This window comes from Acomys russatus, chromosome 32, assembly GCF_903995435.1.
Source record: "Acomys russatus chromosome 32, mAcoRus1.1, whole genome shotgun sequence".
NCBI lineage: Eukaryota > Metazoa > Chordata > Mammalia > Rodentia > Muridae > Acomys > Acomys russatus.
Window position 1 is genome coordinate 21,898,680 of NC_067168.1, and position 25,943 is coordinate 21,924,622.

A 25,943-nucleotide genomic window follows, 5' to 3' on the forward strand; every position below is an offset into this window, starting at 1 on the left:
AAATGTTCTCCTCTTGAAAAGAAGGGGTGCTGCCCTTCAATCCGTCTCTTACAATGGTGTTCTTCCTGGTGGCAAGTTCGTTCCAGCCGCCAGAGGAAATGAAAGACTTAAATGCAGAGTCCAGGTGTGCTGTAGCCTTGTGTCCAAGTGTTTATTACTTTGACACAAATCAGAATCAGCTGGGAAGAGGAACGCTCAACTAAAGAACCATCTGCATTAGACTGCCCTGTGGGCATGTCTATTGGGGCATTATTTTTTTATTAATGCCACCCCCTCGGCAGGTGGTGTTAGGTTGAAAAAGAAATGAGGGCAAGCCAGTGAGTGGCATTCCTCTGTGGCCTCTGTTTCAGGTCCCACCCCCCCCTGGGTTCTTGCCTTAAGCTCCTCCCCTATCTGCCCTTGGCGATGGACGATAACATTTGAGATGGAATAAACCCTCTTCTCTCCGAGTTGCTTCTGGCCAGTATTTCATCACAACAAGAGAAAAGCAAACTAGACTAATGAGCCAAGCACATTATTTTTTGTCTACGGTGACAAGATCAACATGGCCTGGCAACTCTTTTGAGATGCACAGTTTGAGTAACGCATAGTGGTGCGCACGGCTTTAATCCCAGCACTTGGGAGGTTAGCAGGTGGATCTCTGTGAGTTTGAGGCCAGCCTGGTCTACCTAGTGAGCTCCAGGACAGCCAGGATACATAGTGAGACTTTATCTCAGGAAAAAAGGAGGGACGGTTTTTAGTCTACCACAGCCTAATAAATAAGGCTCTTCAGAAGTCAAGCGCACAAATCTGGAACCATATTCAAATAGGTTTCGGTGACAGGTAGCCATCTTTGCTAAAGAAGCCATTACAGAAGAAATATTGCAACTGCTTGCAACACTATTATAATGGAAAATAAATATCTTAGATTTAAAGTGAGGTTTCTCAACCCTAAGAAATCCTTGGCATTTAATTCCAGTTAGTACTGTGGTGGCTATTAGGTACCTTGTGAATGTTTGCAAATCTCTGATCCCTGCCCTGTCAGTGACAGCAAAACTCTCTCACTAACTCCCAAACCCCACCCCTCAGCCCACATCCCCACTTCTCAGCAGCCAGGACCCCCATAAATGTTTCTAGAGCTTGCCAAATACCCACTGGGAGAAGACTACCCAAGTTGAGAAGTTCTGTTCTGAGTTCTTCTCTTGAGCACAGCCTGGCCAAGAGCTGAGCGTGGCTTACAGACTGTTGTCTAGTTGGAAACACTCTGTTGGAGTTTCAGCCAGAAGTGAGGATCAGCCCAAGGTATAACTACTTCATCCATCTCCACTACATAAAAATAAGCTTTCGAAGCCAGGGGCGGCGGCTCTTTGTGCTGACTCCAGAGCTGTGGCCGAGCTAATCCCATTCTCAGTCACCCTTCCTGCTGCCCAGGGCTTCCAAGAGCAAACTTCATCCCCTATAAAACTGTTACATGCCTTCTTGGCAGCCTTGAGTTTTACTAATACAATCATGGGGGAGATGAAGGAAAGCAAGTTTTTCTTGTCCAATACAAGCTTGGTTTCTAGAAGGACTCACTTTACTTCTGAACGTAGACGATTTTTCCTCTGTAAACATTCTGTTGCCTTCCCTTCTCTGTGATAAAATGATGTGGAATTGAAAAGGCAATCGCGTAGCAGGATTGCATGATTCCGGAAAGTGTATTTTGAAACCAGACTGACACATTTGCTGAAAGTAGTTACCCTGTGCAAGGTCGTAAGCCTTTAGCTTAGACTTCAGGGTGAAAGCTATATATAATGCAATTGTAGACCCCGGCCAGGCTTGGACTTACCACGTTAACAATAAGAATGTGATAGATCAAAAAAAAAAAAAAAGAATGTGATAGATCCTTGAAATCACCCCCTCCCAGCAGTTACAGGGAGGGAATGTGGAGGGTTAGACCAACTTCTATTCCGACTGGTAAAATGGGAAGCAGAAAGCCTTCTCTAAAGGACAGTTCTTTTAGAGGACAGATACATTTCTCAGGAACATGTCTGCACCCCAGCACATCTACTTCTCATTTCCTTTTGGTTCCAGTAACACTTTTCAGTTGCAAAACTGACCTTTCTTCCTCCTCCTCCTCCGTTCATTCAGGCATTCACCACAAGGTAAGCTTGAGGAGGGCTCGCCCTGTAAGAGGCTCCATTCCAGCACCAGGGGGATGCCACAGCAAATGACACAGACGCGAGGCTGTTGTTCCCAAGCTCACTTTCTAGTCAAGGAAGATGACAGACAGACAGACAGACAGACAGACAGACAGACATTCCAGATGTCAAGGAAGGCAATGAAAGCTCGCAGACTCTCTCTCTTCCCCCCCACCCCCGCCCCTCTCTCTCCCTGGGTGGTGAGGATGAATGGAGTCACTGTGATCAGGTAGTCAGCAGGCTTTCAGTCCTGAGATGAGGAGAAGTAACAGGGACTGTCTGGGAGAGACATCATATAGGGTGGAGTAGCATGGGAGGGGCAGGGCAGATGAGGCCAAGAAGCAAGGACAAACATGGTTTACAACAGACCTTCCCTCCTGTACTTTTCAACCCCCACAGTACCTTCTCCTGCTTCCACTCTCTAGGAAGAGGAACCTCACCACCCCTCAACTGTGGACTCTCTCATCCAAGCATCTGTCCACTCAACTTCTCCACTTGGGAGACTAATTGACCTCCCAGGGGAATGTGGCTGTAATACAAGCCTTGGTCACTGGTAACCTTCCTGCCCCAGCTGCCCAAACACACTCCTCACATAGTTCCCCCTAATTACTCTGAGTGCTCAGGAAGCAGTGCATTCCTGGCTGTGCTCCCCACATGCCCTCATCTGACCCAACAACAAAGACTGAAGCTTAGCCGTGCCAGGACCTACCCACACTCCCACCACAAGGAGTGCGCTTGTTCTCTACTCTCTGGATTAAGGCATCAGGCCCACTGTCCTCCTGTTTTCAGACTAGAAATCTGGCTTCTGCAAAGCAGCCACGGTTCCTCTTTTAATCATAGAACAGATGAAATTACTTTCTTGAGTAAGACCTTCCTAAAGTTTCTCATCTCTTAATAGCATCCAGTCACCTTGCCCTTCAAAAGCCCATCGCTACGTGCCTCTGTGGATTCTGTGTCCTCTGTGTCCTCTCCTCCTTCCACAGTGCCGGCCCCACCCCACCTCCATCCCGACCCCACCCCACCCACCCCCCTGCCTCCTCCAACCCCACCCCCAGCCTAACCTCTTCACTTACTCCAGCCTCCCTGCCTTCCAGCTCCCTTCCTCAGAGCTTTGCTTAAGCTTCCCAAAGGTGAGCAGGTGCAAGCCAGGCTTTTCCTTCTATTGGTGTCTCAGCTCACATGTCACTAACCTGAACCCTAGGCCCCCTAAACACTGAACCCCTCATGTACACACAGCTGTCCTCTTACCCCCCCCCATGGGTTTCATCCTAGCACCTCACATAACTAACCTAGATGCACCCTGAACTCAGGAGCTGCCTTCCATTCCCTACTCAACTCTGATGCTGAAGGAACTAAAGAGTAACTGCCCACACATGGATACTGCCATCTCCTATCTAGAAAGTCTGAAGTCCGTGCAATTGCTCACTTTAAGAGCATTGTGGAAAATCTCAGAACTCCTTTTAAAAGACGTAATTCTAACCTTTTGAGAGATTAGAAGTTGGGAGGAAAGAACGTACCACATTAAATACTGATTCATGCTGATTATGATTTAGTAATAAAATGGTATGATCAGTGTGTTGTGTAGGCTTTTATAGAGAGAACAGTGTGACTGGAGGGCTCCAAGAACTTGTGAGTGAGTGGTGGGCAAAAACAGTTCAAGTGGGTGAACACTGGAGAGGCTCCAAAGAGATGCAGGTCTCTGGGCTGGAAGCAAGAGGCTGAATGGGTTCAGAGCATAAAGACAACTGTGAACGCTCACTTGCTTACAGCGCCCGGCTATGGGAAGGAGACGAAGGAAGATAGAGTGTGGTTTTGATTGACAGGTAGGTTTCTATGAACTATGAGAAGCTACATGCTGAGCTGAACAACAACCTCACCATAAGCTAGGATTAGGGGAACTTTTATGACAGACATGGAGGAGAATGAGGGGTTCAGGAGGCAAAAAGTGAACATTTAGCTGGTGTAGACTTGAGGTGGAAGGTAATGGCCTTGGGTCACCATGACCAGTGGCCTCAGCTATCCCCTGAGTCATTAGTTCCTAATCTAGAGCGCTATTAAGTCCCTGGCATGCATGATAGTACATGACTTTAAGTTCCATAAGATTTTGATGAGAAATTTAGTTGAAGACCACAAGTCAAGCCTTAAAATGTACATTTAGAAATGGGCTAACGGGCTAGAGAGATGGCTCAATTGTTAAGATCACTGTCTGCTTTTACAGAAGACTTGGGTTTGATTCACAGCACCCATATGGCAGCTCACAGCTGTCTGTAACTCCAGTTCTAGGAAAACTGATGCCTTCTTCTGACCTTGGTGGGCTCCAGGCACCCTCATGGTGCACAGACATACTTGCAGGCAAAATACCCATACACGTAAACAAATAAATAATTTTCAAAAGGAAATGAGCTAACAGAGATGAAGCAACCTGCTTAGGCTCATGCAAAACATCAGAGGTAGTCCTAACAGCAGATTTCAGAACCACTGAACCCCAATAAACACCTTCTGAGATTGAATTTTTAAAAAGGCAGGCACTGGGATTTCAGAAAAGTATTCAGTGATTTCATTAAACTATAAAGTAACCATCACTTTCTGTATGTAATCTGGACTCAAGAAAGATCAGAAAACTTAAGTGATCATAATGAGTGAGTTAACCCAGAAGCAGAAAGACTCAGATGGTATATACTCACTTATAATTGGGCACTAGCCCAAATGGCATGTCCCACAAAAGTCTTCACTTACTAGGAGATTGGGATAGATGTGAGGATATCCTACTGAGACTCTAGGTAAGAGAAATATAGGAGATGGAGAAATAGAAGGACCCAGAGGGTCCTAGAAACCTATAAGAAGAACATCATGAGGGGTGGGTCGAGGCCCAGGAAGGTCTGCTCAAACTATTGCACTAACCAAGGACAATACAATAGTAAACATCAAACCCCTACTCTGATCTACCCAATGGACAGGTCATTCTCCACAGTTATGTGGAGAGTGGGGACTGACGCTAACATGAACTCTGGTGCTCCATATTTGACCACCTCCCCTTGGTAGGGGGGCCTGGTGGCACTCAAAGAAAGAATAAGCAGGCTACCAAGATGAGACTTGATAGCCTATGACCATATAGTGGCAGAGGAGGTCCCCCTTGGTCTTAGACCTAGGGTAGGGGAATAGGGTGAAAGCGGGAGGAATGGCAAGATACAAGTGATGGGATAACAATTTAGTTGTAATCTGAATAAATTAATAAAATTAAAACTTTTTTTTAAAAGAAAAGAAAATTTATCCAACCTTTGATTTCCTCAATAATTATTCACTGAGCGTTAACTATATCCCTGGTCTTGCACTAGGTGTGGCTGGTAATCAGAGCCTGGCAATTATAAAGCACTATATGGGAGATCTGAGGGGAACTGGGCTGTGCTAGGAATATAAGGCAGCTTGTCCAGGCTCAGACCTCAGAGGAGGCTTCCTGGAGAAAGCAGCATCTTAGCTGAACTCTGAGGAGTAGTTAGAAGTCAGTGATGTTTCACTTGGAGATACAGGCAAAAGGACACAGATGCAAACAAGAAATTCATGGATGTTACACTCCAGTGACTTCACACCCACCCACGATACACATCTGTTGGCAGTGGTCACGAGTGGGCCATCATGGTTTTCATTTCCTTTTGTCAGTCTATACTTTCAAGGCACCCCTTTAGTGCACACTTTAACATACCCTCTAATACACACCATCCTAGCTCACCTTTTTAAATATTTATTTGGGGTGCCAGCACAGGAGAACACTATATTTGCATCATTTCTACCCACCTCTCCCTCCAAATTCCACCTATATCAGTCCAACCATCTCCTCTAGAATTCATGACCTGTTCTATAATTACACACACACACACACACACACACACACACACATACACACACACACGCCATACTGAACCCAATTAGTGTTGCCCTTGTTTGCTTGTGCTTAGAGCTGACCCCTTAGGATTGGGGGTCTCATCCCTGAAAAAAAATAAAGTTTGTTTTTAATTTCCTCATCAGCTACTGACTGCTTATAGCTCACCATCCAGGGATGGGGGCCTTGTGAAATTTTCCTCCATTCATGTTATGATATTTGTAGTCAGCCCCTGAGGACGCGATCTCACAGCAGTCATCTGGGACCCCAGGCTCTCACAATCTTTCTGCCCCTTCCTCTGCGATGTTCCCTGAGACTTCAGTGTAGGGGTGGAGTTATAATGTACCACTTAGGTCTGGGCACCCCATGTTCACTCTATGTTTTTTGATCAGTTGCAAAGCTCTTTAGTAGTCTCTGTCTGGCGCAAAAAGATGCTTCCTCAAAGAAATGTGAGAGCTGCACCTACCTACGGGTATACAGGATGAGGATTTAGAAGGCAACTCTATTACTTTAGTAATCTGGTAGTGGTTGTTTCTTCTCTAGGGCCTATGACTTTGCTAGTTCTATGTTATCCACTAGGTTTACAATTTCAGACATAAATCCCCTCTAATTCACTGTACTTTCAGTCATATCAGAGAGCAGTTGGTTGCCTTCAAGATAGAGGTGTCACTGTTGCACTGTTGAGGATATCTTGCTGGCCCCACTGTTGTATTATTCTCAGGCTTCATAGCTGGATAGGACTGCCCGTCTCTTTTCTCTCTTGCATAGCACCTTTCAACACTATGGCAGCTTGTTTTCAGGAAAGAAACCTCCAGGTCAATACCAGCGTGATTTTTCCAGGTCTTGTGACTGAAGTACGTGGTGCCTTCAGCACTAGGGTATACCTTCATATTCTAGAAAGTAACAGAACAATAATGATGTTCTATATTGTTTTGGGGAGCCTCTTGGGTCCCTCTAAACATCAACTTGAAGGTAGGTATTCCTTGTCCAGCACTAAATGTTTTGTTAGCTAGCCTGTGACTCCGTGGTGGACATTATCTGGCCATGTGGAGTGACTCCAGTAAAACCGTATGTATGTAGGGGCTGAAGAGATGCTGCCATGGTTACTCACACTAATAGCTCTAGGTTTAAGTCCCAACACCACATGGGGCCTCACAACTATCTGTAAATCCAGTTCCAAGATATCTGATGCCCTCTCTGGTCTCCATGGGTGCCAGGCATGCATGTGGAACACAGATGTCCATATGGGCAAAATATTTCTACACATATAGTAAAAATAATTATTTCTGAAAATTGTGTGTATGCATGTCTATCTCTTCCCCAACCCCTGTTGAGAATGTGGTGTGTGTGTGTGTGTGTGTGTGCGTGTGTGTGTGTGTGTGTGTGTGTGTGTGTGTAAGCTTATAAAAACAAAAGTTTCCCTGTGGCTTTTCACAAGCATCCTCAGTGTTGTTTCCCCTCCTCCCTCCCGCTCCATATTGTGAGACAATCGTGTTTGTAGGACTGAGTTTCTTAGAGAAGCTGAACCTTCCTCGTTGCATTCCCACTCTGTGTTTTGGCTAAAGCTCACATAATGGGTGCTCAGGAAATATTTACAGTTTTGCATTACTGCTTTGTGCCTTAAATAAGAATGCCTGAAGGGATATTTATATTCCCTTGGTTTAAATGTAGCTATATATATCTGACCTGTACCCATTTGCAGCACCTTTGCAAATGCGTAATTGATTAAATGTTTCACTTTTGCTCTTTAAAGATAAACAGGAAACTGCACATTTTCTGCAGCAGGGGTGCTTGCTGGAAATCTTTCCTTGGCTCAATAGTATTCTATTGTTATGAGCAGAACATCAATATAATTAACATAAGAAACCTTTAGAGGCCAATTTTAAATGAAACCACATTTAATTGTAGGTATTTCCTTTATTCCCCAAGATGAAGATAACTTTCCAATTGAGCACATAAAAGGTGTCAAAATCCCTACCAAGTCAATCTTTTTTAAGCAAAATTATATTGTCTACCAATTCCCAGAAGTACAGAATTACTTTGACTAGTTGACCGAAACAAAGAGAAGAAGAAAAGCAAACCAAGGGGGTCTAAGTACCCAGAAAATGAAATCAAATCCAAGTTCTGATGTGCCCTGAATTTCCTGTGTTTCCAATCAAAACTGTATATGCTCTTTGGAAGTAATGTTTTGCTACAACAAAAATCCCAACATCAATACCTTTTTTGTTGTTGTTTGTTTTTTAATCTTAGTATTTTGCCAGTAGCCTGAATGAATTTTTTTTCAATTCTAAAATCCTTCGTGGCCTAAATCCATGGTGTTAAAAAGATAGGAGCAAACTGGACAGATGGCTCAGAGGTAAAGAGCACTGACTGCTCTTCCAGAGGTCCTGAGTTCAATTCCCAGCAACCACATGGTGGCTCACAACCATCTATAATGTGATCTAATGTCCTCTTCTGTCATGCAGGCAGAGCACTGTATACATAATAAATAAATAAATCTTTTAAAAAAAGAGAGATAGGAGCAGCAAGCATAGAACTCTATAGATGAGGCCATCAATATCTAAGCATTAATCAAAGCAGCGAACAGACATTGCTCAGGCTCTAGATGTGTGAGGAAGGACTTCTAGAGTCATGAGGGACAAGCAGGACAGGACAGCACTTCATCTTCTCCTGAGCTCTGAGTCAGCTTTACTCTGTCCACTCAGCAAGCTCAGTACCCCAATAAGTTGCTCTCAGTGTTGCCAAACTGTGTCACCTGTGGCAAGTGCCAAGTGAAGTGAGTATGATCAAGGCAAGGCATGGGCCGTCATCTCTCCTCCAAATACCCGTCATCTCTGAAGCTACGTGGTGCCCAAGCATTCAGAGTCATCCCTTCACGGGGTCGTGAGTTTGGACATACTAAACATCTCCCAACCTGCCACAAAGTCATTGCTATGCTTTTCTGTTTCCGCTCCCCCACCCCAAGAAATCTCTACTTTGCCTTGCTTGTGAATATAGGTTTTAATATGATTTCATATATTAAAAGTTTCATATACACTGATAAGAAGTCAGAGTAATAGATATGTTTTCATATATGTGTATTTGAAAGTCTTGGGGGATCAGGAGGAGATTTGTTTCATTTTGTTTTGTTTCTTGAGACAGGGTCTTAATATTGCAAGCCATACTGGCTTCACATTTGATGTCCTCCTGCTGTAGCCCCCTGAGTACTGGGGTTGCCTGTGTATACCAACAAACCTGCCACTGTTTTGAGTACGTGTTTAAGTTAAGGACTGCTTACATATAATTTGGTTAAGAACATAGGTGTGCCAGTTTGGCATAAGAACCGTACATATTTAAACATGTTTAAGAGGGTTACTGATTGTTCACTGCTTTGCTGTTGGTGCCTAATATGGGTGACCTTGCAATAAGCAAGATACCGAATATCTTAATTTGTATTCTATTTTCTACCATTTCTTTTTTTTTTTTTCTATTTTAATTTATTTCAGATATTTGTAACAGGGACAGACAACTAGCATATCTCCGTTGTTCAAAGAGATTTGATTATTTACATGCAAGTTACAAATACCTCGTGATTAACAAGTCAGTATGAGAAAAGAAGTTAAAAAACTAAATTGTATGATGTTCACTTCAATATTTCTTTTTTTATAGTAAATTGTTTTTATTTTTTTTCCATTTTATTATTTTATTCATATTACATCTCGATTGTTAGCCCTTTCCCTGTTTCCTCCCATTCTTCCCTCCCTCCCACTTCCCCCTTCTCCCCTCCCCTATGTCTGTGATTGAGGGAGACCTCCTCCCCCTATATATGCTCTTAGAATATCAAGTCTCTTCTTGGTAACTTGCTATCCTTCCTCTGAGTCCTGCCAGGCCTCCCCATCCAGGGGACGTGGTCAGAAAAGGGGCACCAGAGTTCGTGTGAGAGTCAGATCTCACTCTCCACTCAACGGTGGAGAATATCATGTTAGTCGGCTAGGTCTTGGAAGGGGTTCGAAGTTTAATGCCTATATTTTCCTTGGCTGGTGCCTTAGTTTGAGGGGGACCCCAGGACCCAGATCTGCCTGTCATAAAGTTCTTCTTGTAGGTTTCCAGGACCCTGTGGGTCCTACTATTTCCTTATTCTTCCATGTTACTCTCGCCTAAAGTCTCAATAGGATGTCCTCTCCTCTGACCCACTTTCTTGGTAAGTAAAGTTTTTCATGGTACCTATCCCTTGGACTAGTGTTTTGATATCAGTGAGTACATACCGTTTGTCTCTTTTTGCTTCTGGGTGAACTCACTCATTATAATAATTTCTAGATCAATCCCTTTGTCCACAAATTTCGGGAATTCCTTGTTTTTAATATCTGAGTAGTATTCCATTGTGTAAATGTATCACAGTTTCTTAGTCCACTCTTCTACTGAGGGACACTTAGGCTGTTTCCATGTTCTGGCTATTATGTATAAAGCAGCTATGAACATGGTTGAGCATATGTCCCTGTTGTGTGATAGGGCATTTTCTGGGTATATTCCAAGGAGTGGGATAGCTGGGTCTTGAGGAAGCCCTATTCCCATTTTTCTGAGAAAGCGCCAGATAGCTTTCCAAAGTGGTTGTACTAGTTTGCATTCCCACCAGCAATGAAGGAGTGTTCCTCTCTCTCCACATCCTCGCCAACATGTGGTGTCATTTGAATTTTTTATCTTAGCCATTCTGATAGGTGTAAGATGGAATCTCAGTGTTGTTTTGATTTGCATTTCTCTGATGACTAACGAGGACAAGCATTTCTTTAAGTGTTTCTCGGCCATTTGATATTCCTCTGCTGAGAATTCTCTGTTAAGTTCCAAGCCCCATTTCGCAATTGGGTTGTTTGGTTTTGTGGTGTTTAATTTCTTGAGTTCTTTATATATTTTGGATATTAAACCTTTGTCAGATGAAGGGTGGGTGAAAATCTTTTCCCAGTCTGTAGGCTGTTGCTTAGTTCTACTGACAGTGTCTCCTGCCTTCCAGAAGCTTCTCAGCCTCATGAGGTCCCATTTATGAATTGTTGACATTAAGGCCTGGGCTGTTAGCGTACTGTTCAGGAAGTTGTTTCCTGTGTCTATCTGTCCCAGGCTCTTCCTGACTTTTTCCCCTAACTGAATTAATGTCTCTGGTTTTAAGTTGAGGTTTTTAATCCACTTGGACTTGAGTTTTGTGCATGGTGACAAATAAGGGTCTAATTGCATTTTTCTACATGTAGACATCCAGTTAGACCAGCACCATTTGTTGAAGATGCTATCATTTTTCCATTGAATAGATTTGGCTTCTTTGTCAAAAATCAAGTGAGCAAATGTGTGTGGATTCATCTCTGGATCTTCAATTCGATTCCATTGATCCACCAGCCTATTGCTTAGCCAGTACCATGCTGTTTTTATTACTGTTGCTCTGTGGTACAGCTTGAAATCAGGTATGGAGATTCCTCCGGAGGATCTTTTATTGTATAGGATTGTTTTTGCTATTCTGGGTTTTTTATTTCTCCATATGAATTTGAGAATTGATCTTTCAATATCTTCAAAATATTTTGTGGGTATTTTGATAGGGATTGTGTTGAATCTGTAAATTGCTTTTGGTAAGATGGCCATTTTTACTATGTTGATTCTCCCGATCCACGAACAAGGTAAATTCCTCCATCTTCTGATGTCATCTTCAATCTCTTTCTTCAGAGGTTTGAAGTTTTTTTTTTAATAAGTCCTTCACTTGCTTGGTTAAAGTTACTCCTAGATATTTTATATTGTTTGTGGCTATTGTGAAGGGAGTAGTTTTTCTAATTTCTTCCTCTGCCTGTTTGTCATTTGTATACAAGAAAGCTGCTGACTTTTTTGAGTTTATTTTGTATCCTGCCAACTTGCTGAAGGTGTTTATCAGCTGTAGGAGTTCTCTGGTGGAAGTTTGCAGGTCACTTATATACACTGTCATATCATCTGCAAATAGGGATAATTTGACTTCTTCCTTTCCCATTTGGATCCCCTTGATCTCCTTTTGGTGCCTTATTGCTCTGGCTAGATTTTCAAGAACTATATTGAAGAGATATGGGGACAGAGGGCAGCCTTGTCTGGTTCCCGATTTTAAAGTGATTTCCTTGAGTATCTCTCCATTTAATTTAATGTTGGCTGTTGGTTTTGCTGTATATAGCCTTTATTATGTTTAGATTGTATTCCCGATCTCTCCAGAACTTTAAACATAAATGGGTGTTGGATTTTGTCAAATGCTTTTTCTGCATCTAAAGAGATGATCATGTGGTTTTTCTCTTTCAGTTCGTTTATATGATGGATTACATTGATGATTTCCGTATGTTTAAACCATCCCTGCATGCCTGGATGAATCCTACCTGGTCATGGTGAATGATGTCTTTGATATGCTGTTGTATTTGCTTTGCGAGTATTTTGTTGAGTATTTTTGCATCAATGTTCATAAGAGAAATTGGTCTGAAATTCTCTTTTTTTTGTTGGGTCTTTGTGAGGTTTAGGTATCAATGTGACTGTGGCCTCATAGAAGGAATTTGGTAATATTCCGTCCATTTCTATCTTTTGGAATAGCTTGAATAGTATCAGTATTAGCTCCTCTTTGAAGGACTGGTAGAATTCTGCGCTGAAACCATCTGGCCCTGGGCTTTTTTTGGTTGGGAGACTATCAATGGTTGCTTCTATTTCTATAGACGAAATAGGGCTATTTAATTTGTTTATCTGGTCTTGGTTCAATTTTGGCAAATGGAATCGGTCAAGAAATTTGTCCATTTCCCTTAAATTTTCAAATTTTGTGGCATAAATGCCTTTAAAGTAAGTTCTTATGATTCTTTGTATTTCTTTGGTATCTGTTGTTATGTCTCCTTTTTCATTTCTGATTTTGTTAATTTGGATAGTGTTTCTCTGTCTTTTAGTTAGATTGGCTAACGGTTTGTCTATCTTGTTAATTTTCTCAAAGAACCAGCTCTTAGTTTTGTTGATTCTTTGGATTGTTCTCTTTGTTTCTAATGTATTGATTTCAGCCCTGAGTTTGATTATTTCTAGGCAACTACTCCTCTTGGGTGTTTCTGCTTCTTTTTTTTTCTAGAGCTTCCAGATGTGTTGTTAGGTTGTTTATGTGGGATGATTCCTTTTTCTTTTTGAAGGCGCTTAGTGCTATGAATTTTCCTCTTAGCACTGCTTTCAATGTGTCCCAAAAATTTGGGTATGTTGTTCCATCATTTTCATTGAATTTCAGGAAGTCTTTTATTTCTTCCCTTATTTCTTCCGTGACCCATGTGTCATTAAGTAGAAAGTTGTTTAGTTTCCACGTGTTAGTATGCTTTTCGTTATTTCTGTTGTTGTTGAAGTCCAGCCTTAGACCATGGTGATCTGATAAAATACAAGGTATTATTTCAATCTTCTTGTATCTATTGAGGTTTGCTTCATGACCAACTATGTGATCAATTTTAGAGAACGTTCCATGGGGTGCTGAGAAAAAGGTATAATGCTTTGCATTTGGGTGGAAAGTTCTGTAGATATCTGTTAGATCCATTTGATTCATGACATTGGTTAATGAGGTTATTTCTTGGCTTAGTTTTTGAATCAAAGACCTATCCTTGAGTGAAAGAGGGGTGTTGAAGTCTCCCACTATTAATGTGTGGGTATCGATAAATGGGGCAAGCTTTGTTAATAACTCTTTTACAAATGTGGGAGCCCTTGTATTCGGTGCATAGATTTTCAAAATTGTGATGTCTTCTTGGTTGACTTTACCTTTGACGAGTACAAAGTGACCATCCTCATCTCGTTTGATTAATTTTGGTTGAAAGTCTATTTTATTAGATATTAGAATGGCTACCCCAGCTTGCTTCTTGTGACCATTTGCTTGGAATATTTTTCCCCAGCCTTTTACTCTGAGGCAATGTCTGTCCTTGTGGTTGAGGTGTGTTTATTGAATGCAGAAAAATGTTGGGTCATGTTTATGCATCCACTCCGTTAGTCTGTGTCTTTTTAGTGGAGAGTTGAGACCATTGACGTTGAGAGATATTGATGACCGGTGATTGGTAAGTCCCTTCATTTTTGGTATTTGTAACAGTTGAGAGTTTGTGAGGTTGTGATTTTGCAATGGTATATTTACCTATTTCCTATGTAATTTTGGTTGTAGTTTGACCAGTTGGGGTAGAGTTTTCCTTCTAATAGCTTCTGTAAAGCCAGATTTGTGGCTAGGTACTGTTTGAATTTGTTTTTGTCATGAAATAACTTGTCTTCTCCGTCAATGGTTATTGATAATTTTGCTGGATATAGTAGTCTTGCCTGGTATCTGTGTTCTCTTAGGGTTTGCAGCACCTCTGTCCAGGCCCTTCTGGCTTTCATGGTCTCTGCTGAGAAGTCAGGAGTAATTCTGATAGGTTTGCCTTCATATGTTACTCGGCCTTTTTCTCTTGCCGCTTTCAATATTTTTTCCTTGTTCTGTATATTTTGTGTTGTTATTATTATGTGGCGGGAAGATTTTCTTTTCAGGTCTATTCTATTTGGTGTTCTGTAGGCCTCTTGTATGCTCGTATGCATCTCTTTCTTCAAATTGGGAAAATTTTCCTCCATTATTTGATTAAAGATGTGTTCTGGGCTGTGGAGTCAGCTATCTACTCTGTCCTGTATCCCTATTATTCTCAAATTTCATCTTTTCATGTTGTCTTTTAGTTCTTGAATGGTCTGTGTTAGGAACTTTTCAGATTTAGCATTTCCCTGAATGGTTGTTTCCAGTTCTGCGATTGTATCTTCAAGTCCCGATATTCGTTCTTCCATTTCTTGCAATCTGTTAGATAAGGCCACCTCTGAGATGTTTGCTTTCTTCTTTGATGCCTCTTGATCACATTTTTCTTCTGTGTGTTCCTGCATCATAGCTTCCATTTTTATCTTCATGTCTTGTACTGTTTTAATGATTTCCATCATCTGGTTATTTATATTTTTCTGAAATTCTTCAAGTGCCTCTTTATATGACTCTTTTAACTCTTCAGCCCTCTTGTTTGCCTCCTCCTGCATTTGTTTACAGATTTTATTTGTTTCTTCCATTATCATCTTCTTTACTAAGGACTTGAGGTCATTTTCTTGCCTATCCATTGCTGTTAGGTTCTCTAGGTTGTTTTCATTGGGATTGTTGGGATCCGGAGATACCAAATTGTTTTGGTTTTTGTGAGTTTTCTTTCGCTGTCCTCTTGTCATTTTGATGGCTCTGATGTTGGAAGGTATTTTGTAGTGACCTTCGCTGGTTGAGAGTGGTTAATTGATGACTGATTATAGGTCAGGTGTTCTTACCTGTGGGGATCAGGGAGTATTTCCGTGGAACAGGTAGGTGATCCAGTTTCACTCCTGGTGATTTTCCTCTGCACCTTTGGCTCCAGGCTGAGTCAGCCAGAGTAGATATCTGTTTGGACTTTACTGCTGTAATTCAGAACAGCAGTTTTGGGACCTAGAATAAGGTCCGCACACAAACGTTCTGGTTGTGTAAGTTGATCCCTGCTGCCTGTCCTTCCTGTGGCTTTGTAGTTCACACCCCAGGTAGTTTAGATCATCTGGGGGTGTAGCTGTCTTTTAGCTCTGTCTCTATACCCTGTAGCGGTGTCCAACCTCTCCCAGAACTATATGCCTGGAGGGACCAAGGTCGCTCTTGGTCAGCAATTAGACACTGCGAGCAAGACCCACGGTTCGTCTCCCGATAATGTGAGAGTACCTGCTTTGTTGGGGCCAGGAGCCTCAGCTAGGCTCTCTCGTTCGGGGAGTGCAGGGCAAGAGCCTTGTAGCTGGGAGGTTAGGGAGTTTAGGATTGCAGAGCTCTGGCGGTCACCCGCGGAACTAGATCTTCCCGCCGGGCTATGGCACTCCTCTAACGCTCTAGGTCAGCAATTAGACACTGCAAACACCACCCACCCACGTCTCCCACGTCTTGTCTCCCGATAATGTGAGAGTGCCTGCCTTGCTCAGGGCCCGGAGCCCGAGCTAGGTTACCATTTCTTATAAAAACTCAACAGTGCAAGAACTACAAATATTTATAGCAAGAAACAAATAGCAAATATTAATCGTTGTTTAATATTTCAATACTGTCACCTCATATGGGAAATGCCGTTTAGCTGACATCTCTAGCGAGCTTGGGGGCAAAGAGAAGAAAGAAAGGACAACTCTCCCCAGGGCTGTACTGCGATTAAACAACCTTGACCTATAAATCCTGTCCTCAGATAATGGGAGTCTGTTTCCTGGCATCCTCACTCACTAATGACACTCTTTGTGTCTCCTAGAGAGACTATTATTCAAATGGTCCCAGCATTAGGGCTTCTTGCTGCCCTTAGCACCTTGTCCCCAGCTGAGTCCGGGAGCACGAACACCTCCGGTGGGGGTACAGTGCTGAGCACAGCCGTTCTTGCGTTCAGAACTTCTGATGTGAAGGAAGGATTTTATTAATGCCTACTTCAAATGTTATCTTCCTTCTCTTCAGGCCATTTCCTTGTCTACATGGAGATTCGGAATAATTTTCTTCCCCCATTACACTATTCCTCGGAGGTATTTTATAATCAGAGTGCATGTTCTCTTCTCTCTCTCTCTCTCTCTCTCTCTGAGGCTTTTCTGTCTCAGGCAAAACGTGTTCAATCTCCCCAGCCTGATCCTCTGTCTCTTCTGTCATACCACTTGTCTCTTGTACCGTTTCAACATGGACAGAACAAAGAAGCATTATAATCTAAGTTCTGGGGTATGGGATAGCTATAAAGTTCCTTGTGCTATCCCATATCTGGTTTTTGTTTGTTTTCTTTTTTGTTTTCTTTTCAATCATTTGGAATGCATGATAGCAAATTGGAATCCCAAAACTGTTATAAAATGCTGCCTGTCCTCTGATACAACCGCAGCCATTGCAGTCACGATCCCACAGAACCTGGGACAACTCCTATGGCATCCGCACAAGATCGGTTGCACTTGGAAGTCAGCTGTACTTATTACACTAAGAAAGCATGGGCCTCATCAGGAAATTGATACGCATAGGAATAATCAAACTACGTCTACGAAGTGTCAGTATCATGCCGCGGCTTCAAAGCCAAAGCGGTGTTTTGATGTGAAGTGAAATTTCATTTGTCGTAGTAGACAGATAGTTGAAAAGGCTGTACCAATAATTACATGAAGTCCGTGAAAGCCTGTTGCTATGAAGAATGTTGACCCATAGATTCCATCTGAGATAGAAAAGGGAGTCTCAAAGTATTCAGAAGCCTGTAGGATGGTAAAGTAGAGTCCTAGTGCAATTGTAATAAAGAGGGCCTGGTTTATGTGTATTCATTTTCCTTCTATTAGACTATGATGGGCCCATGTGATTGATACTCCCGAGGCTAATAGAACAGATGTATTAAGGAGGGGTACTTCTAAGGGGTTTAGGGGTGAAATTCCTGAGGGTGGTCATTAACATTATCTCATGGAAAGAGAAAGATGGAGAGGGTCATTGGACACTCCCCTAAGATGCCAGCTACTTACTCCTAAGCAGGCAGCTGTAAGTAGGCCGACTTCAACAGCACATCTCTGGGGTACTAGAAAACACAGGTGGTAGAAGTTTGGATGCAGGGGAAGTTCCATCCACGTACTCCCTTTTTAGTAATGTAGTGGTTGAAACCCATGTTTCTGGAAGTCATCCCAGTTAAACCCATTAGTTCACCAAGCTTAAACCCATGGTTCACCAAGCTGGTCTCAATGGGATTATTTTGCTGGCCTGCTGCTAATGCCCTTTCTGGAGTAAAGAAGACATTTGTTCACATTTCCCCTAGAGACGTGTCAGAGTGCTGTGGGTTGGTCTGGTGAGCTGTGTGTTCAGATACTGATGTCTGTGCCTGGAAATCTGGTTGTAGTCTGGTTGTGGGCATTCTCCTGTTCATTGATCAATGTTGTATAAGCAATGCTTCCCAGTTATCTTTGATTGGCTAATAAAGAAGCTGAGCAGCCAATTACTGGGCAGAGAAGATAGGAAGGCTGGACCTCCATTGCGAGTTTTGAGGTCTTAGGGAGGGACCACGAGGTAAAGAAGAAGAAAGAGAGAAGAAAGAAGAAAAGGTAGAGAAAGGACATAGCCATTAGGGCTTATCTGATGGAGCAGAAGCAGCCCAGGCAGGACCAACGTGGCAAGTAATTCAGGGGGTGTGGCCGGGAAGTAGCCAGACTAGCATAGCAGTTTAGAATAGATCACTTCTGCCCAGCTATCGAGCATAAGCTTATTAACAAATCTAATAAGTCTCAGTGTCATTTTGGGGGAGCTAAAATGGGTAAATAGAAAAGCCTCCTCCCAATTACAACATATCTTTTCAACAGAGTAGACCCACTAGCACTACAGAAAATATAAAAACTGGGCCATTGAAATTATATGTATTTGATTTAAACCCTTCTATAAAATTATCTTATGCTTGCTGCTGTTATGTACTGTGCTCTTCCTCCTACACAGTATGATAAGGACCACAGTATGATAAGGGTCACCTGAGAGCCTCCTGCCTGTGCTGCTGTCACTTTATTTAATCCTCATCAAAGTCCACATTTCTGTTTTTATTAATATCATTATACTTTGAAGTTCTGGCCTTTCACTTCATAATACTTCTTGTGTTTAGTACAGATTCATAAATATACAATTAGCATATTTTTACCATGGAATGAAAGATAAAGCAAGGAAAAATCAGATTCCAATAGAGTGGTTCCAGTAACAGGGTTGATGAGAGTATAATCAGTCTTGAATGTTATAAAAGTCAGTTAATTGGTTATTAATTTCCAGTGGCCCTGGTTTCCCTTGTTATTGAACACATTTGATTTAGAAAGCAAAGTGTTCCCAGGGAAGTTCCTTTGTAGACAAATGCAATAGAAACCTAATGTTTTATTAAAAAACAAAACAACACAAAATATGGGGAAACTTTGTTTTTGAAAACAAAAATTAAGTCAGAAAACTCACTGTACCTAATATAAAGCCCCACTATGTACTTACAGCAATCAGGACAGGGTGCTACAAGAATGGACACAGATAAGTACAATTCATGGAGAACTCAGAAACAGACTCACACAATACAGGCAGCTGACTTTGAACAGAGGTAGAAGAAGAAGAGGAAGAGGAGGAGGAGGAAGAGAAGAAGAAGAAGAAGAAGAAGAAGAAGAAGAAGAAGAAGAAGAAGAAGAAGAAGGGAAAAGTAGATGTCACCAGTGCAAAAGATAATGACCCAGGCCTCTCACTTGATAAGAAAACTGCCTCAAGTTGATTGTGGCTTTAAATATAAAACCTATAGAAGATCATTCCTGGGAACTAAGTTTATGCAAAGAGTCCTTAGAGCTGTCTCCAAAAGTCCAATTCCCTTGAAAGTTGACAAGTTTTATGTCATCGAACCTAAAAAGATTGTTCTATGAAACCTCGAAGATGAGAAAGAGAAGCTGCAGAGTAAAATGAAATATTTTCAAAGCATTGCATCTAACAGAGGCCTGTTGTGGACCATGTATAAAGAACTCAACATACAGCAATTGGAAATTCTAAGAATGCAATTAGAAAGTAGGAAAAAAATCACAAGAGCTATTTCATGTAGCAAAGTATACAGATAACAAAGTAACAAATTAAAAATATCCAATGCTTTTAGCCAGTAAGAAAAGAAGACTCAGCTGGGCGTGGTGCCTCAGGCCTTTAGTCCCTGCACTCAGGGGGCAGAGACAGGTGGATCTCTGTGAGTTCAAGACCAGCCTGGTCTAGAAAGCAGATCCAGGACAGCCGCTGGGGTACACAGAGAAGCCCTATCTTGAAAGACTCTCCAACCTACCCCCCCCCAAAAAAAAGAAAGGAAGGAAGGAAGGAAGAAAGATTCAAACTCTAATAAATTACCATTCCCTATCTATCACAATGGTTTAAACTAAAAAAAATGATGCCACAAAATGTCAAGGATGCAGAAAATTTAGATGATTTTTATGCTACTAGTCGGAATGTAAAAAAATGTTGAGTTCTTTAAAAATAAAACATGTAGATTACTTCACCAGTCTGATCATGTTCTGGAGCATTATCTCAGAGAAAGAAAAACATGTTCACACAAATACCTCTATACCAGTTTTAACAGTCTTAATGTAATCTCTAGTAACCGGGGAAATGTATGTGTACTTCAAGGAGGGAGTGAATAAGGAACCAACCCATGGAGCACCACTATATCAGGGATTAAGGCTCAAGGATGAAAACAAACAGACCTCTGATCAAGTCCACACACTTATTATCTGGAGAATTATACTGGAGGGGCTCAGTGACAATGTGATACCACAGGATCTATCACTTCAGGACACACAGACACAGAAACAGCTCTAAACTGACTAAGAATGCAGGCTACTGGTGACAGTGAGTTAAGGTGAGTGTGTGTGCATGTGTGTGTGTGTATGTGTGTGTGTGTGTGTGTGTGTGTGTGTGTGTGTGTAGACATCGGGTGAGATTATAAAAGAGCATCAAGTGAGACGCCTAGTTGATTGGAGGATATGTTCTGTGTCTTCACTGTATAGACAGACATAAATATCCTGGCTAAGCTATCACGCTGTTTCGTTGCAAGATGTTATCACTGGCAGAGACTAAGGAAAACTATTTCTGTATATTATTTGTCAGAACTCCATGTGCATCTACGATCATCTGTGAATAAACATCTCAGTTAACAAAGGAATTACATTAGCAAGTTGCAAAGATGAATATAGCAAGAAGAGAGTGAGTGAGTCCAGATATTCATTTTCCCCCTCTGGGTTTCCCTGTAAGGCTTGCGAGGCGCCATTGCCTTTGCCCTGGCCATCCGCAACACGGAATCTCAGCCCAAGCAGATGATGTTCACCACCACACTGCTGCTTGTCTTATTCACTGTCTGGGTGTTCGGAGGAGGAACGACCCCCATGCTGACGTGGCTTCAGATCAGGTAAGTAAGCGGCCAGACTAAAACAAGCAGCTCCTTGAGAAGAGTGGCTGGCCTGTTCCACTTCTAATAGAGCTGATGTTGTTGAGAGTGCAATGGTAGATTTGTCCCCCCTCCACTGTCCCCAGAGTCCAGGTGACCTTCAATCACAGGTGAAGCGATAGAACCTACCATCCACTGAGCTGACTTTTTCAACAGTCTTGGAATGATGTCCATTTGCAAGCTGTGCTACAAATAGACTTAGTCGCCTGTGACTTCTTCCATTCAACAGTATTAGAGTACAGTGCGATACACTATGAGACTTATAAAAATAAGATACAGCGCTCATCCTCAAGAAACCCACAGGCTAGTAAGACTGTTAAAGAAAAAGCAGCAAAACTAACAAGAAAGCAGATTTGTTTTGTTTTTAACTCTTCCTGGCCCTAGCCCTTAAGATAGGAGAAAATGCTTAACGCAGATTTGGTGAGGGAGCCATATGTTTTTCAAAGCGGATGCTGGAGACAGAAGCTTTACGCTTTCTCACCAAAAAGGAAGCCAAGGTTGAAGTCAGAAACCGTCTAATAAGCGGTGCCTACAGCTGGATGCTACAAATCTGGACTGTGGGGGTAGCAGACAATGAGGTAAAGGTGGACAGCTGGTGCCAGTTTGGGAAATGGATAAATCTATTATAAAGTGGTTTTGCCTTTATTTAAATGTTTCTGTGACCCAGGTCCTCACTTTCATTTCCCAGAAGGTAGTGGACTGAGCAAACATTTTGTTTCTCACATCCTGCATCGTAATGGTCCTCCCCAGTTGCTACCCATTCTCCGTGACAAACTCCTGCCACTACATCTGATGGGAAACGTTCCTTCTAAGTATGAAAGGTTTCCAAGAAGATTCTTATTAACAGGGACTGTGATTTCAACACCCTTGTGTGGCATGGCCATTACAATAAGAATGAAAAAATAATTCGCGAATAGCTAAATGACTATAGCTGTAAATACAAATGCTTTCATTAAGCATTTGCAAGAATTTTCTACCCGTTTGGCAAAGAGAAGGCAGGAGCAGGCCTCACACATTTTGTATAAGTAGGCTTATGTGTAAACTAGGCCAAGTGGCTGCATATTAAACCAAATTTCAGGGAAAAAGACTCCGTGGACCACTGTGACTATTACCAAACACACAAAAGTGCTTTGACTGAAGGTGAACAGTGGGTGCTTTGAAAGGCTCGTTGAATTATTTTCTAGCCATATAAATGGGCCCTGCAATTGCTTTCACAGTGGTGGCTACCTGAGGGCTCCTATAGATGAGTGCACACATTGCATTAAACTCTCAAGAGTGGGGTCCCCTGCCAGTCGTTAGTAAGACAGTGGTGTGTTCAGATTTCTGGAAAATAAAATTCAGCAGGCTGGATCCCTGCATGGAAAAATGAGGGCTTCGAAGGGAGAACGCAGAAGAAGTGAATTCCCACCGAAGTATCAAGTACGCTATCAAAATATTCTGTGGAGGGCATAAGGAAGTTTCCTTTAAGTAATGCCCCCAAAATTGGTAACATGTTTTGTTTAGCCAGCTCTTCTCCAGAGCTTCCCACGTGGCATCAGCTGACTTCCCGTGGGGTGTCGTAACTAACATGGTCTCTGAGGCCCAGTTCCCTGGGAGGAAAACAGTACCGTAGCGGATCTTTAGATGGACTAGAACAATTGTCCAGACGGCAGGGCAAGGTTGATCATGAAAGAGAGTAGCGTCAAACACAGTCTCCCAAACGAAGTGCCAAGCGGGCAGCCTGGGGCCATCTCACGGAAATGCCCTGTGGAGCTTGCCCCAAGTAGGGGGGATGACTCCAAAAAGGCCCAGGTGGTTCAGCGCCAGATCTGGCCACTATCCGGGAAGGGGAAAAGCAAGGAGAGGGCACAACATATGTAGGGAAAGCAAGTTAACAAAGGCTGGGAAGGGTGGTATTCTTGGCTGAAAACCTGCAATCAGGCCAGAAACCGCAGACAACCGTCCATCCTAAGAACATCAGAAGGAGAAAGCTGGACATGAAAAAGTTCAGGAAGTTAACTCAGGCAGATGGATTCAAGGCCATAAGAACACTTGAAGGCCAGGGCGGTAAAAGAGTCCATATGCAAATACACAGATGTGCAGTGCCAGTTGCGTTTGACTGTGTTATGGCGTTGTAGGCCTCACTCTCCTGCCCTGGTTTGTGATGTTCTTAGATCATCAAATCCATCTCCACGGTTAAAGTCACAGCTGTCCATCCCCTACAGTGCGTTAAGCTGGGCCTGCTTGCTCACAGGACAATGAATGCCACGTTCGCCAGCATTCATAGTAGACTCTTCCCATAGAACAACAGGATGTAAGTAACTTGAAACTTTGATAAAAATGGCACAAATGAGGAAAGCTGAGGAAGAGAATGCAAGTGCAATCTTGCTAGAATATGATTTGTTTGTATGCTTTACTTGGCCTTCCCTTCTTAGGATTATATTTTCTTCTCTTAAATTATTTGGAGAGCCCTTAAATTAGGTTTTTTAAAAATTCCTATAGAATTTTTCATTCAATTATAAACTACCACAGTATGATATAAAGAAATTTTTTTTCTCTCGGGTAACAATCAGTAGCAGTAATATCACTTTCTCTTTGATAAACATGACGTAAACAGCAATGGTCATGCCATAGAGACCAACGTAAAGACTTCTGCCTCTGACACAAGCTCTCAAGTCTGGTCCTAGCCATGGTGCAAAATTCTTGTCTTAAAGAGACTTAATTTCTTTAAAAAATAATAATAATAGCAAGATATACTTAATACAACAATTTGAAGTAAATAGCACATTTGTTTCGTTTTAAATTTTAAAGGAAAAGGATTCCTCCCATGTTATTTTGGAGGCTTAGCTGTAAAAGAGAAGACTTGCTTCTTGATTGGGGTCCATCTTTCCCCTCCTATGAGGTACATGAACACCACAGTGAGGAAACCCAGCACACGGTTTTGGAGGAGTCTGCTGTTAGGCAGGCAACAGGAGAGATGGAAGGACCCAGGCATTGCCACAGAGGGGCCAGTTAACATGCGCACCAACCTCATGTTCACCTATGCTTATAAATGAGCACCAAAGCCCAAGAGGCCCAGCTCTGTGGAAGTGGCACCTGTCAATAACTCTGGGATGGTAATACCATTCCTGGTTTAGGGTTGATTGGGCACCATGTGGAGCTAACAGACCTTCAGCAAACAGTACATGGGAATGAGCCCAGACCACAGTGGGCCTTTGCCGCAGCACTTCCCGGATATAGACACAGGACCTGCCTTCTCATGAACTTAGACTAAACCACAGCTGGGACCAGAGCTTTGCAAACAAATGTAGTGCAGAACTTGCCTCCCAGAGAACACTGGAAAGCACCCTGGGCAGAACGCTGGGGGCCTCTAATCATAGCCATCTTTGACTGAATAAGCATTCTGTGTTGTATACTAGATCGTAAAATCCAGGCACAGAACCACTCTGTCTCAGTCTCTAACCTAGAAAATAGAGGTGTGGATGGTAGCTACTGCCTCTTAGCATGGGTAAAACCTGGCAATGTGACATCATCATGCGCGTGCAGAACCACTGAGCCCAGCAGCTTCAACAGAAAGCCCACGTTCCCAAACACTGCATTCTGCTCCCACCAGCAAAAGGGAGCCCATTCTGACAGATCCTCAGGGGATGTTGGGTGACATACCTTCATTACAAGACAGGCTTGTTAAAAACAAGCACAGGGAAGTACCTGGGCAGGCTCACATTTGTAGCAGGGATGCTCCATGCAGTCTTCCTTTGTCACCTGGGACTTAAGTCCCACAAAGCCAACCCTGATCCAAAACTCCCAAAGGAGGAACTCTGACCTCCTCAGCCACAACCAAGAACCAGAGAAGTCACAGGAATGCATAATCCTTCCCAGTGAAGCCTCGCTACCCCACCCTCTCTTCCCCAAACCAAGGAAATAAAAGTGAATCCACTAGCCTGTGTCCATTACAGGGCAAATCACTTTCAGACAGTTTGACACAACCAGTGTTGGAATTTTTGTTGTATATTTAAAATTGATTCTTGGGTTTTGGCCCCAAAGCTTTGCAAGAATGCTTCCTTTATCACTTTTGCCCACTGGCTGCAACGTTCTATGATAACAGTTATTGTTGGAATGTACACATAGACAGAGTGCTGGAACGTACACACACACACACACACACACACACACACACATACATATATTGTCAGGGTTAAGTTACAAGTGCTTACACACAGAATTTCCTGTATTACTGAAGTGAGGAAACACCAATTTAATACAGTGAAGGAATGCTTATAAATTCTCTTACTATTTATCTATTCGGTTTCCTCTGTAGCACCAAAGTTCCTAAGCATGCTTAACAACTTCCTTCACAGGGAGATTAATGCAGTAAATAGTGTGTGTGTGTGTGTGCGCACGCGTGCGTGCGCATCTCTCACACGCAGTGTGTCTGAAAGTGTGAATTGTTCCCTGCTTCAGTCTCTTAGAAGTGTGGACTATGAATTTCACATTCAGCCTCTTAGTTCTTCGGTTTTCTTACCTATAAAATGAGGGTGATAACAATAATAATACCGCTTTAGAATTGATGAGCAATTGGTACAAAGAACTTATAGCATGCAACAAATGCCCAGTGAACACTCCTGTAAACTCAAAGGCTTCCTGTGTGTGACTTTTCTTAGCCACACACTTATTGCTTATTGTGATAAACACAACTACGGTGTTATTAATTAAATGCATTTTTGAAAGCTTGCTTTCATGGAAAATAAAAAGAAATAGTCTCTGGAGAGGTTAGTTCATTTTGTACTCTGACTAGATTCATCAATTTTAGAGACAACTCCTACTTATGCATTCAAAATGATAAACTTCATTAAAATCGTCACAAAAACTATTATGGTTATCCAGCAGCTCAAAAGGAGTCTTTCTAGAAGATGCCACTATTTCCATCGGCACATAATAATCCTCGCTTACACATTTTCAAATATCTAACGTGTGTCATTTCATGAATTTATGTACTATGTTTATGTCCTA

General features: G+C 42.3%; 1 protein-coding gene across 1 annotated transcript in view; it reads left to right on the top strand.

Annotated features, from left to right (window-relative positions):
- Positions 1 to 25,943, top strand: part of Slc9a9 (solute carrier family 9 member A9) — a 565,142-nt gene that overhangs the window by 368,650 nt on the left and 170,549 nt on the right. Inside the window, exon 12 of the mRNA XM_051140492.1 lies at positions 20,762 to 20,915. Coding sequence (XP_050996449.1) covers positions 20,762 to 20,915 — 154 coding nt within the window. The remainder of the gene's footprint in view (positions 1 to 20,761; positions 20,916 to 25,943) is intronic.